Genomic DNA, 17,517 nt, shown 5'->3' on the forward strand with positions numbered 1-17,517 from the left:
GTCCACCTCCAAGAAGTTATTTTGATGGATTGGTCAAGGGTTTGAACTGCCATCCTCGTCCCCTTCTGCTGCACTGATTCACCAGCCTTCCTCCCTTCGGTGACCGCCTCCATCATTTCACATGAGCCTGGGAGTTAATCACTGTGGACAATTGGGTTTTGGAGATCATCTCCACAGATGACACCATCCTCTTTACTTCATTTCCACCAATGAACCCCCCCCTTCCCCATCCCTCTTCAGGGATCCCTGTCGTGAGAGCATGCTTTATCAAGAAATAGACTCTCTCTCTTATGCTTGGGAGCTATACAACCAGTCCCCATGCTGCACAGAGGGAAGATGTTTTATTCAATGTACTTCCTGTTACCAAAAAGGTGTGGAGGTTGGAGACCCATCCTAAACCTGAGACTACTCAACACCTATGTGAAGGTACAGAAATTCAAAACGATGATGCTAGAGGAAGGGGACTGGTTCTCAGCCCTCAACTTTCAATGTCCGTATTTCTACATTGTTATCCACCCATCCCACAAGCGGTTCTCTGCTTTATTCTTGGCCAGGTTCACTTCCAATACAGAGTGCTCTCCTTTGGCATATCATTAGCCGCAGGGGGCTTCTGAAAGATCGTGGTGCTGGTAGTAGCACAGCTCCACAGGAAAGGATGACTGGTTGCTGAAGGGCGGCTCACTGGAAGTGATGTCTCAGGCAACTTTTGAGGCCATAGACTTCTTCCTCGAAAGGGGCCTACAACTGAATATATAAAAGTTAACCTTGACCCCTGTGCAAAACTTAGAGTTCATAGAGGCACATCTCAATTCAATGATAGCAAGAGCCTACCTTCTCTGCACAGGTTTGTGGCTCTTTCCAACATAAGAAACGCAATTCATCTCAGCCCTCAAACCACTGTCAGGAATTGCATTCAGTTATTGAGACATATGGCAGCCATTACCTACATTACAGAACATGCAAGACTTTGAATGCCCTGCCTTCAAGGTGGATCAGAACTGTCTATTCACCCACTAGACAGTCTAAATATGCTTTTTTCCATACCTACCTTTTGTAAAACAATCCTTCAACTGGTGGAAAGACCATCATAATTTGTGCACAGGAATTCCATTTGCAAGTCCTCCGCCAATGATCATTATGATGACAGATGCCTCTCTGCTACGGTGGGGAGCACATCTAGACACTTACATGACCCAGGGCAAGTGGATGTCACAAGAGGTGATGCTACATATCAATCTGCTGGAACTCGGAGTACTTGGATATGCCTGCCTCCAATTCCTACTACAAAACAGGGGCGCAAACACAAAGATTATGACAGATTATCATGTACGTTTGATATCAACTGCCAAGGAGGAGCAAGATCCCCCTTCCTTTGCACTGAGGCTGTCAGGCTTTGGAACTGGTGCATATGCAACCAGATCATCAACACAGCAGTCTCTCTCTCAAGGATTCAGAATGTGACTGCGGATGCATTCAGCAGACACTCCTTGTGAGACCATGAGTGGGAAACAGACCCCAGCATATTATACTACATATTCTGTCAATGGAGCACCCCTCAGATAGGCTTGTTCACCATAGAATCAAACAAGAAATGCACCAACTTCTGCTTGAGGGGTGGATTGGGTCACCAATCCTTAGGGGTTGCTTTTCACCTTCAGTGGTCATCAGCCTTACTAAATGCATTCCTACTGACCCTCTCTAATAGCCAAAGTTATGCTCAAAATAAAGATAGAGGCCAGGGTCATTCTAATAGTTCCAAACTGGGCCAGGAAAATGTGGGTGCCTTACCTTATACAGCTGTCTGTTTGCTCTCAAATTACTCTTCACACTGCTCCCCATCTCCTTTCCCAGGAGGGCGGGAAGATTTTCCATCCTAATCTCTTAATGCTTCGTCTCAAAGCATGGTTGGTCAATGGCTCACGGGATTAGATACAGCCTGCTCGAAAGACATAAAGAGTACTATTACACAGCAGGAAACAATCTACTTGCTACACATATTCTCAAAAATGGACATGCTTTTACACCTGGTGTGACTGCAGACAGATTCCACCAACGACTGTATCACTTCAGGAAATCCTGGAATACACCCTAATGCTGAAAATCTTGGGCCTGTCTATGAGCTCTAGAAGAGTCCAGCTGGCAACCATCATGGCTTTCAACTACCCAATAGAGGGTTATTCTGTCTTCACCCACCCGACCACAGCAAGATTCTTTCGAGGTTTGGGAAACCTTTTATCTGCCAGTCCAACTTCCTACTCCAGTATGGGACCTCATTCTGTTCCTTAAATCCCTTACAAGACAGGTGTTTGAACCTTTGGCTATTTGCATGCTGCTCCATTTGTCAATTAAGATGGCATTCCTGATATAGCCATCATGTTGGCGTGACATGTTGGAGAATTAGGGGTCCTAATTGCATACCCTACTTGAAATGATTTTTAGGGACAAGGTCATGCTGCGGCTTTGCCCCAAGTTCTTACCTAAGGTTTCTTCCAAGTACCATCTTAATCAGCACATTCACCTGCCTGTCTTCCACACCAAATTGCATCTAAATCTCCAGGACGCACTGCTGCACACCCTGGCCTTCTACCTAGACAGAACAAAGCCCTTTGTGAAGTGATGCATCTCACTAGCAGATAAGTCAAAAGGGTCGGCAATCTCTAAACAGAGACTTTTTCCAAATGGATATCAAGCTGCATTAACTCTTGTTAACAGTCTTGCAGTGTTCAACCACCTTCGGTTATACGCACTCATTCTATTGCTACTTCTACAGCCTTCCTCAAAAATGTGCCAGTTATTGAAATCTGTAAAGCCACTACTTGGGCATCTGTTCATATGTTCACTGAACACTATGCAATAACTCACGACACTGCCTCTGATACTGTGTTTGGCTTGGCCGTGCTATCCTCCATACTGGACTTGACTTAGAAGCCCACTCCACTTTAGAGTATACTGCTCAGTAGTCGCCTAGAGTGGAGCACCCATAGGGACACTATTTGAAGAAGGAATGGTTATTCACTTTGTGCAATAACTGTGGTTCTTTGAGATGTGTGTCCCTATGGGTGCTCCCCTATCTGTCCTCCTTCCCCTCTGCTTCGGAGTTTTCTGCCATGGGGCTTTGCAGTAGAAAAGGAAATTAGGGCAGTTTGCCCACACAGTGCTATGTAACAATAGCTCAGGGCATGAGACTGACTAACACACATGCACGGGCTGAACGGATACTGCTGTGAGAAATCTCTGATCAAAGCCACTGGGGGGTGAGCACCCCTGAGAGAAGAAGTTATACCAACCTAACCCCTGGAGTAGCTATCACTGTCAGTGGAAGGGGGTCTCACGTCGACGTAGCTGCTGCCTCTCGTGGAGGAGAATTAACTATGCTGACGGGAGAAGCTCTCCCATTGTCGTAGTAATGTCTTCACTAAAGCCCTACATCAGCACAGCCGCTGCAGCAATTTAAGTGTAGCCTGCCCTTAGTAATGTTAAAGAATAGACTGACACATACCGAATACATTTTTGAGCAAATGTCTCTTAAATTGAAATTCTGACTCTGACTAATATGAGATGGTCCTCCAATCCAGTAAATATATGGTGATAAACAGGAAGAGACCAAGGCATGGAAAGAGAATGGCTTATGGAGGACAATATTTTCATCTGAGAACATTTGTCCCACCTTCCTGCCCCAAAGCTGCCTCATATCTGTTAAGGCTGTGGGTTGCTATTTGTTGCCTCTCAAGATTGATTGCTGTGTTTGAGCCCTTTCCATTTCCAGAATATATAGTGTAAAAAATGAGTCGTTCTCTCTCTCGGCATGAATGCAATAAAACTTGGTGACTGGAGCTTCATTTCAGTAGAGCAGAGTTTTGTTTTGTTTTGTTTTGTTTTCCCTTCCTTGCTGCGCCGTTAAATATTTTGGCAGACCTTTCAATAAGATGTTAAGGTTTTCTAGAGTTGCTACTGTGTAATGGTTGATACTTTTAATGTTACTGTAAGTCATTTGAAATAAATTAAGGCTTAATAATAAAGTATATTAGTTAAGAAATGTGCCAATTTAGAAGAATTATAAATTGTCAGCTCTCCAGTTGAATTTAAATTACTTTTGTATAGTAAATCCTTGAAAAATTCTGTTTTTCCTCCATAGGAATTTTTTGTGGCTTTGCGACTGGTGGCCTGTGCACAGAATGGATTGGACGTTTCCCTGAGTAGTCTTAATTCACCAGTTCCTCCACCTAGATTTGTAAGGCACTTTAAAAAAACCAAACAAACAAAAAAAAAAAAACTGTGATCAACTCATTAACGTTAAGTACTTTAAGCTACAAGTTGTGAAGGTTTAGTGTGTTATATTCATTATCTTCACTGGGAGATTTTAGTGCTGTTGAAAAATAAAAAAATGTACTTTTTGTGCAACAGTGAGTACATTAGTCTTCTAGCCCTACTGGAGACTTGGGTCACAAGAGAAAATGTTAATTTAGACCATAGTAAATATTTTTTGTTAGCATTGCCGTTGAACTTTTTCTAGTTTAAAAAAATCCTAAGACAAGGATGTTAAAGGCAACAGTGAAGTTGCACTTAGAAGACTGAGTGGGAAAGCTTCCATGGCACCTGGTCACACTATGCCCAACTCTGGTGCTAGTTTTCCCTCATTTTCATGAGCACCAGTTACAAAAATTAACAAGAGATATTTGACTATTTATAACCCACAAGGTGTGTAACAGGTTTTACTATTTATTTTTCTTTGGATTGTTAGAAGTGGAGACAATTAAAATGTTTCCTTTTCATTGAAGGAATATGGTATAGCTATAAATTAAGGCTTACTTTTATTACGCTTTGGTGCTGCTTTGAGTGTGGAGAGAACATGCCACTTTGAATTTCTTATCCTAAATTATTGTACCTTCATTAGTTGATTAATTAAAATGTGATTAAAATGAGTGGAAAAGTCTTGCAACTCAAGTTTTCTCTTCGCAAATAATGTATTTTTGTTTGATCTGTTTTTCATTAGACTGATGCCAGTAGCCCAATACTAATCAGTGGAACAGCATCAGCCGACATCCCATGGGCTGTTAAGGTATGTTGAGAATTGTAAACAGTCAAAAAGCCTACATACCAATATCTGGCCATTTTTATGACTGCAGTTTCCAAGAAAACTTACACTTGTTTAGACATGTAGTAACTGCTATAGCTTATTTCAGATTGTTCTCTCCAAATTTAATGTCTTCTATATTCCACGCTTCATATCTGATATTCTTGAAACTGAGTCTTATTGTGCCATCTTTTATACCAGAAAACAAAATCTTCTGGAAGTTGTGAAATATTAAAGTAAAAAAGAAATTAATTCTAATTCTGTATTTTAGAAATTAGCATATATTGGTAGCTTTGAGATTTTAGAGAGATCCTGTCATAATCAGGATAATTATAAACCATACATATGTTCGTTTCAAACATTATCAGCTTCATCTGAATTGTACTGCTGATGTAAGAGGCAGACAGCTGTTGTATTTTCAGATCATTGGGGTTTTTTGCAGGGCTGTCACATTTTAATTTAAATTATTGAGAGGCTAAATATGGGAGTTGAGTAGTTTTTAGTCACTATGTAGATTACACACCAGTTATGTTAGAAAAATATTAAGGCTGCAAAGTCAAGCACTCAAAAGTTAGCAAATGCCAGAATTAAGATTCTTCTTTGTACACATATATATTCCAATTTGTGTGTACCTGTGCTGAGTGCACTCAAGCTGGAGATATTTGGTCAGCAGTACCTGTTGGGGAGGCACATGTACCCTGAATGTCCTCATGCTCCCAACTTAGGGCACAAAGAACTGGGCTGTCCCAACTCAACTCAGTTCCTTCTCGCTGTCTGTGGCTAAAAGATTACACTGATGCCTCACAATTAACTGTTCAGTGCTCTGTTGTATATAGTTAACTTGGTTCACATAATACTCATAGGGTTTTTGATAGTGTTTCCTATTTTCTCTCTCAGTCTGAGAGAAGTGTCTTTTTTTTTTTTTTTTTTTTCTCCCCTCCCTTGGGGTGGTACTCTTGTATCACCATTGTTTTCCTTTGTTCAGGATGTCAGAAAATCCCAAGGCTTTTAAAACTGTCCTTCCTGTCAGGCAGTCATGCCTCTAAACAATGGGCATGGAATATCTTGGGTTTTGTTTGTTTTGTTTTTTTTGTTTGTTTGTTTTTAGTTTAGGAGAAAGTCACATTCTAGAAGCATGCATCATATGTAGATCCTTTTACAGACACACAAAGAAATCTAGAGAAAACAGACTGAGAATGTACCTCATAGAAACATCCATGCACTTGGGTTTGGATCCAGGTTGCTCCAATATTGTGTACCTTGACTGTTTCATTGAAGAGTGTGCTCTCAGCCTCTTCATTTTCAATAGCTGCTCTGGTACCAAAGACCTCATCCTCTGAAAGCAGAGAAATCCCTAGAAGTTTACTAGAGGGAAGAGGCTTTGTTTATTGCCCCCACGGCCATCATCTAAAACCCTTAAATTTTCTGATACCTCAGTAGGGAAAAAGTCTAGGAGAGATCTCTCAAATACCTGGTTAAACCATAAACATTGAGAATTTACCTGAATCCAGCTTTGAGGACCCAGAACCTCAGTGTTCAACTATGGTTCTGCTTTCTCTGGTACTGATAATCCCGGTACCAGTGACTTTGGTACCGGCCAGGTTGATGCCAAGGACTCTCTTATCCCACCCAGATTCTCCTGTCTCCTCTCAGCTGAGTGTATGTCAGTCGAGAGTAACAATATTATGGTTCCAAGTTTGTCTAATATGTTGGTGAAGACTTTACAGCTTAGATCACAAGCCACACGTACTGGCACTGCCCATCCCCTACCTGAAGAATAATCCTTTTCATTTTCCATCAGGGAGCAGCAAGTTACAGCTTTTGCCTCCCCTGACACCTTGTTGTGATTCCAGAGCGAAATCTTACTTTATTTGACATAAATCCCTCTCTTGGGATATTAAGCCTTGAGGGATCCCCGCGTTGACCTCCGGTATTATATTTATCTACCCTAGCCATACTGGGCATGTTGGGATATTCCCCATTCAAGGAGATCCACCTCAGTTGCACAGTCAGGACCTGGATCTCTGCTAAAAGGATCATGTCTGCCAGACCATCACCTCAGTGTCCTGTCTCTGGCTCAGGCAGAATTGGAACTTGAGGACGAACCTCAGTAGATTCTAACTGACATCTCATCCTCTTCCCCGGTGAAGCTATTGTTCTTGACACTATACTACCTAGGCCTATGTCTGACTGCAAATTATTTCAGGAGCTCATGAGGAGAATGGGCTCTGCACTGGAACTTCCTGTAGAAACAGTCCGGGAGAACCGTCACAGGTTACTGGACTTGTTGCACACTGTGGTCCCTGATGAAGTGGTACTTGTAGATCCTGCTGAGTTGTTATGGCAAACCCTGACCTCCATACCACCCAGATCTAAAAAAGCTGACTGTCACCAAGTTCCAATACAATGTTTCGAACAATTCTTCTCTCACCTGGTGCCAAGATCATTAGTAGTGGCAGCCACAAATGAGCGGTCTACACAGCAACAACGGAAGTCCACCCTTAGGGACAAGGAGTCTAAAAATCTCGACTTGCTAGGCAGAAAAAGCTACTCCACAGCAAGCTTGCAAGTGAGAATCCTAGACTACCAAATATGATTCTCTTAATTAGGATTCCCTTGTGAAATTTATGGACAAATTGCCCAATGAGCTAAGAGAGGATTTCAAGTCTGTTGCATCAAGCTGGCCCTCGGCCACCAGAACATTCCTTCAGGTGGTGCATCACGTAGCATCCTGATCCATGGCCACAGCCATAGTGACGAGAAGGTCCTCCTGGCTTCGTGCTTCTGGTGTCCTTAGGGAAGTACAAATAACGAGAGAGGATCTTCCCTTTGAAGTGTGAAAGCTCTTCAGTGATGAAACTTAGTCCTACCATGAGTGCAGGGGACTGGACTAGATGACCTCTGGAGGTCCCTTCAGTCCTACAATTCTCTGAGGTCTTGCATGCCCTCAAGGATTCTCTTGTGACATTGAGATCGTTATGAGTTCACACACCTCCTACTTACAGGAGGCAATAGAGGCTTTAGCTTTGATAGACTATTCTTTTTTCTACCTAGGCAATTTAATTCATCCAGGAAAAGTCACAAATTTATTAGGCAAAATATCATCTGCTTCTGCTGCAGCAACCTGTTACTGGCAGTCATAGTCCTTGAAGCAGCAGATTTGACTGCTTCCTGAGGAGCAGAGTCCCAGTCACAACAGATCTTCTTGATTCATCTTCTACCTTGGGAAATCAGTTGTACCATTTCTGCAGTGTCTGGAATGCCTTAATTTCAGATCGTTGTGTTCTAGACACTGGAATTGGGATACACCATTCAGTTTCAGTCAATGCCTTAAGCTCCATCCACCTTCTGTGTCCCCCTCACAAAATTATACTGCTTCAAGAGGTACAATCTCTTCTTGATCTAAGAGCTATAGAGGAGGTCCGTCTGCAGCATAGGAAAAGGTTATTTTATTCTTGTAGTTTCCTCATCCCCAGAAAAAGGGGAGTCTGAGGGCCATCTTAGGTCTGAGGGTACATCTACACTGCATCTGGGAGCATGCTGCCCAGCTTGGGTGGGTAGATGTGTTAGCTCTACGTGGCCGCACAAGTACATACCCGGGGGTCTGGGTGAGTTTCTACTCTGACATCTAGTCCAAGCTGCTGCATGTGCTACCCCCAGTTACCCAGCTCTTTCTAGTATGCTAGTTGAAGCAGAGCTAGCACATGTCTGTATACCTGAGCTGGGAAATATGCTCCCAGCTGCAGTGTAGACGTACTCTGAGAGACCGGAACACCTTTATCAAAAAGATGGAGTTCAGGATGGTATCCCTTGCCTCCATTATTCCTTCTTTTTATCTGAATGACTGGTACACTGCTCTCCATCTGCGGGATGCCTATTTTCATATGGCTATCCACCCAAGCCACAGAAAATATCTAAAGTTTTCAGTGGGGGACTGCTACTACCAATATATGGTACACCCCTACCCCGATATAACGCTGTCCTCAGCAGCCAAAAAAATCATACTGCGTTATAGGTGAAACCATGTTATATCGAACTTGCTTTGATCCACCGGAGCGCGCAGGCGCCCCCCCCCCCCCCCAGCACTGCTTTACCACGTTGTATCAGAATTCGTGTTATATTGGGTCGCGTTATATCGGGGTAGAGGTGTATTTCCATTCAGCCTGTCATCAGTGATCAGAGTTTTTACCAAGTGTGTGGTGGTCTTAGTGCTTTACCTAACACATATGCATTCAGATATTCCTGTATCTGGATGGTTGGTAATCCATGGTCTCTCCGGGCAAGTAGTCGCAGGCAGCATTCATCAGATCCAGTCTGTCTTCATGCGGTTATGTCTGAAAATAAACATGGACAATCAACACTGTCTCCATTTCAGAGAATTGAGTTAACTGGAGCTGTTTTTGGCTCAACAACAAGAACTGCCTGTCTACCTTAAGAACGGTTCTGGTCCATTTTAACCCTGTGCATTAGGCTAGGCTCACCTGAGAACGAGATCCTGCCTCACCTTGCTTAGACTCATGGCTTTCCACGTGTGTCTTAGCATGCCAGAGTTTGCTTGCAGTACAAGCAAAGCTGATTGAAGTCCACATATCACCCAAGCAAGCATCCTCTGGACAGGCTGATTCACATACCTGCTCAAGTCCTAGTATTAAGTCGGTGCATGAGTCTGGAATATATCTGCAAGGGGGTACTTCACTCTCTCTACCCCACCTCCACTCTCTTTCTTTCTATCAGAAACGTTAGTGACGGACGTATGCACTATTGGCTGGCTGAGCACACCTAGATGGGGTACAGACTCAAGGTCTCCAGAATCAGCCGTATAAATGTCTTGGAACTGAGGGGCTGTAATTCATGCATGCCAAGTCTTTCTGCTATCTATCATGAGCACTATATTTTGAAAGATGATTGACAGTACAACCGCAGTGTTGTACTTCAACTACTAGGGTGGAGCAAGGTCAAATCTCTTGTGTCAGGAGGTGGTGCTGCTCTGGAACTTCTGCATTGAAAATGACATCACCCTCAAACCTCACACCTCCTCAGGGTAAAGAATGTTCTAGCAGATTGCCTCAGCAGAATCATGAATGTATCACGAACGGTTCATGAAAATTTGAGAAAAGAAAAGGAGTACTTGTGGCACCTTAGAGACTAACCAATTTATTTGAGCATAAGCTTTCGTGATGCATCCGATGAAGTGAGCTGTAGCTCACGAAAGCTTATGCTCAAATAAATCGATTAGTCTCTAAGGTGCCACAAGTACTCCTTTTCTTTTTGCAAATACAGACTAACACGGCTGTTACTCTGAAACCTGAAAATTGAGAGTTAGTGTGGTCAGAGTTCCAAAAATAGGGGTTTCCCGGCATAGACTTGTGACCAGAAACAAGAAATGCAGCTACTTCTGTTTCAGGGCTGGTCAGAACCTGAATTCTGTGATAGATGCATTCCTGTTCCCCTGTGAATTGGAGCTTCTATATATGTATCCTCTGGGATAATACATGAGTGGGATAATACATGCACAAGCACTTGAATAAATGGTTACTTACCTATACAATAACTGTGGTTCTCTTGGGTTATGTGTGCTTTGTTCTAAAAGTGTTCCCATAAACAGATTTATAAATCTGTTTATCTTCTACTCTCTCAGGTGGAAGAAAAGGCCAAATATGATGCTATCTTTGACAGTCTGAGTCCTGTGAATGGATTGTTGTCGGGGGATAAGGTGAAACCTGTACTGCTAAACTCCAAACTGCCAGTGGATGTCCTAGGAAGAGTAAGAATATCATTCCAACTAAAATTAACAGGCCACTGACTTGATTTGTGAATCATAAATAATAAAGATAACTGTACTAATTAGAGAAATGTTTGGGTATTCAGATTTAATATCTTTAGTAATAAAAATGTAACTAATGAGTAAGGCTACATTTTAGTCATGGGTATTTTTAGTAAAAGTCACGGGTAGTAAACAAAAAATCATGGCCCATGACCTGTCCATGACTTTTACTAAAAATATCTGTGACTAAAACTTGGGCGGGGGGCGGTCTGGGGAGGTCGTGGGTGCTGGGGGAGGAGGCCTGGGACCCCACTGGTGCTCGGGGGAGGGGGCGGATCGGGACTACCACGTCCTGGGAGTGGGACCCGTGCGGTGGTGCGGGGAGGGCTGGCTGAGGCTCCCTACCCAGCTCCGTGTCCCTGCAGTTCCTAAGCAGAGGAGGGTCAGGGGGCTCGAGTGCGCTGCTCCCACTACAAATGCTTGCTGCCGCAGCTTCCAATGGCCAGGAACCTTAGCCAATGGGAGCTGCAGTTGCAGGGCCTGTGGGTGCCAGAAGTGTGTGGAGTGGAGGCCCGACCCCTCCACCACCTAGGAGCTGAAGGGCCATGCCAGTGGGAGCCAGGGAGTCCCCCACCCCGAGGTAAGTGCCCCCCACACCTCCAACCCCCTGCTCTGAGTCCCCTCCGACACACCCAAACTGCTGCTGCTGGCCCAGGGGCTGCCCAGCTCAGGCAGCCCCTGAGCCAGCACCAGCCACTGCAAAAGTCACGAAAAGTTATGGAATCTGTGATCTCCTTGACAGACTCGCAGCCTTACTACTAAGGTACTGTAAAATGACCACACTTCCCTTTACAAAATTAATTGGTATATTTTACTGGTAGGTTTCTGTATTTAAAGATTATTTATTTAATAGTATATATGTAAAACACTTCAGATATTTTTACATGTGGTGTGTAGTTTTTTCCCTGCTTCTAAAAAGGTACAGTTACCTTACTGAGGAGTAAAACAAACTGATAAATGTATATTTTGTTTCAAAGGATATCTTTGCAGTTATTCTGTAAAAGTGCCACATTAATCTACCTTTTAATGTATTGGGCCACTTAATTATGTATATTTTAACATTTACTTTGAGGGAGAGTGATGTAATCCTATCCTTTTTCTACACCTTCAGAAAATAGCTTTCTTACACAATTTAATCCAAGTGCACATTGCTGACTGAAAACTAGTGCTGAGGGAAACTTTCAATATCCTGTGGTCCCTCCTGTTTGAAAGGGTTGTTGGGTATTTTAAAAATCTGAAATCAGATAGAAGCTTTGATTCTGCTGGTTGACATTGCATGTATGGGGTTTGGGAGCCAATCACCTATATATTTTGATTCTCTTTAGGTTTGGGAATTAAGTGACATTGACCATGATGGAATGTTGGATCGAGATGAATTTGCAGTTGTAAGTACACTGTTTCATTTAGTTTCATAATTCTGCAAACCTAATAACAAAAACCAAACATTAGAAGTGCTAGGTTTTTAGACTCCATATCTGTTCATTCACTTCTCTATTTCTCTTTATTATTCTAGCTCGTGCCACAGTGGCAGTCTAAATTCCCATCAGTTTCTATTGCTTGTACTATTTTTGCTCTTCTGCCTCCCCCACTTGCTAAGTCAGTGTCCTCTTTTTGTATAGAAATCACTTGTGAGAGTGAACTTCTAAAGGTTTTATTAGCATTTGAGATGTTTGGTCATATTCATAAATCTAGTATATGTACCCATTAATTAAAAATATATTTTTTTTAATCCACAAACCATGGGACAGTTGCTTCTAGTTATCATGTGAGCATACGAGGTTGTAGGTCCATTTCAAAGGGCTTTTTTTAATGTTCTTTTCAAAGGACATTGCATCCCTGCTGGAGTTTAAGCTAAGCTTCCCTTCTTCGGTTAGAAACCATTTGAACATAAATTGCTTCCTTCTCTTGTAGAAGGTGTTGGAGTCTCATTCCAGGTCGTTTTTTCTTGTCTAGGATTTCTGTAGTTCTGTTTGGAGAGAGAATTTGATATATGGTGGGTTTTTTATGTATTGTAACTTTCACCAGTAGGTACACATACTTGTCACAGCAAGAAATCCTTATCAGATTTATCTTTTTAAGACTTGTATGTAACTCTAACACTTACGTGAATTCCTATCTTCTTTTCATTAGACCAGGCTTAAACAGCATATGATATTAAATGCTGCTACTTCAAATGGATAAAAAGAAAGCTTTTCCTTGGGAGGCCAGTGGTGAAGAATCTAGCAATCTTGAAATGTGATAGGAAACACAGAATTATTTTAACCTCCCCATATTTTTGTATTGGCTCTATACATACTGGACAAGAATTGATTCCACTTAGGAACAGAGACACTGAAAAATTGTTTTACAGGTCCAGCCAAATATCCTAATACTGGCACTTGGGGTGAGGATGAGTGCTCTCAAGGTGGCTATGCAATCAACAACACCATTCTTAAATTCAAAAACATATTCTGCATTGATATTTAGTGACCAAATTCAGCAACTGGAAAAACCTGATATAAAAGAACGAGCGTAAAACACTGACTCTTCATATTGCTCATTTGTCATCTCCCCCTGTTTTGGGGTCAATCTTTTGGTTCTGCTTTTAGTTTCACTTCAGTACTTGAAAATTTGAATTTACATGGATAAAAATGAGATTAAAAAGAAGCTCACTCTCTCTTTAATTTGAAGATGAAGAGTAAATAAAATCTATTGAAGTCTTGCACTGATGATGAATTAGTCAAGGGTGTGTGTTCAGCACTTAGGTCAAGTGGAGAGGAAAGAACCATGTAATCAGAGTGGAGGAAATGTTTGTTTTTCAGTTAGAGAAATGAATAGTATTAATAGTACAAAGGTTTGAACATAAGTGTTTATTAATACAGTATTTTAAAACTCATTCCTCTGTGTAAGCCTTTTGAAAAATGAGGTAAACTTTCAGAACTGTGTGAAGGAAACTAGTAGGTATGCATGCCAAAAGCTTGTCTTTAATTTGGTCTTCCAGAAACTGACTCAATAATAGCTCCTCCATGTTAGTCAGATATTGGGAGTTTAGCAGTGACTTCAAAATGGTATAAAAATACCAATAGGGAAAACACTGTTCTTTCTTCATCTTATTGACAAGCATCAACATTTTGAGGTATGGGTATTTAGGCAGATTTAAGAAGACATGGGTATTTAGGCAGATTTAAGGGGACAGAAATAGGAATATCCTTCTGGCAGATAATCATAGAAAATCAGGGTTGGAAGGGACCTCAGGAGGTCATCTAGTCCAACCCCTTGCTCAAAGCAGGACCAATCCCCAATTTTTGCCCCAAATGGCCCCCTCAAGGATTGAACTCACAACCCTGGGTTTAGCAGGCCAATGCTCAAACCACTGAGTTATCCCTCCCCCCAGATGAAGGAACCCACAAAATATTTTACTTGTCACTGCTCTGTCAGTTTTCACCTATGCTGTCACTTGTTTCAAATTCTTCTAAAATCAGCTTTTTAAATCTCCAATTAACTGTAGTGGTGGACATAATTTCATGTGCACTGTAATAATTCACCTGTAGAGTATTCATCTTTGCCATACTTATAACTTCTATATATGTGTGCTGTAATTTTCACATATTTAGCTGAGTGCTAAAACAGTTGATTCATGAAGTTGAGGAATGAATATAACATACTAGGCAAGCAATGGGATGTTAATTAACGTAATGGATAGTCTATAAAATTTTGTGAAATAGTACATCTTAAAAGGTGACCCTTTCTAAGATTTGAACCTTCCTAAAGTATAACCCCACCATGAAAGTTAGAACTATTAAGTGGAATGATTACTGGAAGAGACTAGTTTCAGAGCAGCAGCCGTGTTAGTCTGTATCCGCAAAAAGAAAAGGAGTACTTGTGGCACCTTAGAGACTAACCAATTTATTTGAGCATAAGCTTTCGTGAGCTACAGCTCAGCTGTAGCTCACGAAAGCTTATGCTCAAATAAATTTTAGTCTCTAAGGTGCCACAAGTACTCCTTTCTTTTTGTGGAAGAGACTAGTGAATATGAACAAATGCCACCCACCTGCCTCAACAAGTGGGGGATGTTGAAGAGGCTGGCAGCCAAGGGGGACCTCCCCAGCAGCAAGGGAGGGAGACGCTGAGGAAGCCAGCTAGCTCTCCCCGTCCCCCCACCATTGGAGTCTCTGGCACCCATTGGCCATTTGTGGGGGGGAGGGATACTGATTGGCCCACGTCTGTCAGCTCCAGAGATTTAACTTGGAGTATAGGCTATGTGGAGCCCCTTTTGGCTCTGTTCCATTGTCAAAATTTGTGCTCTTGGCCTGGAATTTAACTACTGAAATTGTTTCCTAATATGCAAACCCACAAGTGGTGGTTGCTGAATCATCCCCCAACTTTTGGAAACTAATCTAAAAGGTGTTAAACTCCTGCAGTGCAGGATTTGTTTACTTGGCAGTGAACTTCAAAGGAGCCTTCAAAGGCTAATGTTTAATGTGGCAAGCCAGAGAGAACAGAAAGATAGACTTCAGTTTTAGAGGGTTTGGGGAAGAGAGAAAAATGACTGTCAAAGGATACTACCTAATTAGGATTTATGAAATATTTCTCTTCTAGAATAAGGAGGGCTGCTTGGGGCTTGATATTTTGGAAGGCGATGTCTGCTGCTCTCCCTTGGGATGGGATGTATATACAGTTAGGGGGCAGGAGAAACCATAACTGGGCCCTGCCTCTTTGGCTAATGTTCAGAAAGCATTTCATGTCTTTTTAATGTAGATTTACCTTGATGGTCTCTTGTGTTTAAATACACTTCTAATAAAAACATTGAGCCTGATGGTTATACTTGTTTATTCATAGGCTTTTCTATGGTGCTCATTCCCGTGGAATGAATGCTTCATACGTTAATGAATTTATCCCTGTGAGGTAGGGGTATATGATTATCTCCATTTCAGACTTCAGAAACAAAGGCACAGAGAGATTAAGTGACTTGTCTAAAGGTCTCTCACAGATCCTGTGGCAGAGCCAGGAGCAGAACCCAGATCTTCAGATCTTTCACCCAATCAAATGCTTTAACCTCAAGGCTATCCTTCCTCTCCTGGTTTGTGAAGTAGTTCGTGAAGTACTGAGTTTAAGTAGGTGGTTGCTGCCTTTCATCGCTTCTGAAGAAAATAGAGGAAAGGGAATTAACTGCTGAGTTGCTGCTCTAACAGCGAGTTGACACTGCGGCTATGACAATCCCCTGAAATTGGCAAGACAGGATAGGAATATAAAAGGCAAAAGCCAAGAGGGGAAGACCATATTATCCTTGAAAACCTTATTATAAAATGTATCCAGAATGTGCTAGATAACTGTCACCTCTGACTTATAGGCTGCTTCATTCTTTTGAAAAGATTCTTAAATTTTAGATGGCTTCAAAACTACTGTAGGTCATGTCTTAAAATGAAGATAAATCTTACAACCCTGGTTAATGCTGTAACCATCATATCTTGTTTTCATGTTCAGGCCATGTTCTTGGTGTACTGTGCTTTGGAAAAGGAACCAGTGCCAATGTCCTTGCCTTCAGCTTTGGTGCCACCTTCCAAGAGAAAAACTGTCAGTATTCCAGGAGCAGTGCAGTTGATCCCCTCTTCAACATTTGCTAACGAGGCTCATCGATCCTCGTCTCCTGTAGGCATTTTACCTGCCAAAGCACCACTAACACAGGTATAGTCCTAAAATTGGCTTGTGTTAAAGTGTTTTCTTTAGTCACTGCTTGTAGTGAAATGTTATGCAGATGGGTCAGATCATACAGACTACCTTGATCTATTGGCTGTTTTTGTTTTGTTTCTGTCAATATGTGTATAAAGTTGGGGTAACTGGTGATTGGGAAAGGCAAATATGGATTTAACCATCTGTGAAGATGTTTACTGGAAGTGCTTTTTAGAAGTCTTCTAGTATATAAATTTGGCTTCAGGAAAAACTTAGTATACATTTTTAAATTTCAGTCAAAAAATGCTTATTTTAAAGCATATGAGCCTTGTGCAAAGGTCAAAATATTAAGAAAACTGTTTTAAAAAAAAATCCAACAAAATAGTAGCCCAAGCACACAACCAGATAACATCTGTCTGATCTGGCACAGAGACAAATCCAGTAATCATCAGGCAAGCAATTTACCAACAAATTAATGGTGGGGGTGTGTGTGTGTGTGTGTGGTCTGAGGGGGTTAGTGATAGAGGACTGGATAGCTGATGTAAGTAACTGAAGTGAGACAAGGCCAGGAATATATACCAGTACTTCAAATAAATGAGCCCTGGGGTATGTCCAAAAAAAGCAGCCATTGAGACAAAAAGTCTTACCTGTTCTGACCATGACAGAACCAAGCAACTGGGAGTAGATCTTTCCAAGCTGTCTCATTGCGGTTGGTTATTAGAAAGACTGATGTCATTTGAAGAGATTTAGTACTAGAATTACGTTGTTCCTTGAGATTAAAAATACATTTGTCCTCAAAGAGATTTACCTGTATTTTTTCTTAGTGGGTTGTATCACCTGCCGACAAAATCAAATATGATGAGGTTTTCCTGAAAACTGATAAAGACATGGATGGTTTTATCTCTGGTGTGGAAGCCAGAGAGTTATTCTTGAAGACAGGACTGCCTTCTAACATACTTGCACACATCTG

General features: G+C 41.8%; 1 protein-coding gene across 1 annotated transcript in view; it reads left to right on the forward strand.

The window, feature by feature from the left end:
• Positions 1–17,517, forward strand: part of EPS15 (epidermal growth factor receptor pathway substrate 15) — a 113,761-nt gene that overhangs the window by 24,835 nt on the left and 71,409 nt on the right. Inside the window, exons 5-10 of the mRNA XM_074961753.1 lie at positions 4,136–4,231; positions 4,994–5,059; positions 10,713–10,838; positions 12,224–12,283; positions 16,362–16,562; positions 17,372–17,517. Coding sequence (XP_074817854.1) covers positions 4,136–4,231; positions 4,994–5,059; positions 10,713–10,838; positions 12,224–12,283; positions 16,362–16,562; positions 17,372–17,517 — 695 coding nt within the window. The remainder of the gene's footprint in view (positions 1–4,135; positions 4,232–4,993; positions 5,060–10,712; positions 10,839–12,223; positions 12,284–16,361; positions 16,563–17,371) is intronic.

This window comes from Natator depressus, chromosome 8 (genome assembly GCF_965152275.1).
Source record: "Natator depressus isolate rNatDep1 chromosome 8, rNatDep2.hap1, whole genome shotgun sequence".
Taxonomy (NCBI): Eukaryota; Metazoa; Chordata; order Testudines; family Cheloniidae; genus Natator; species Natator depressus.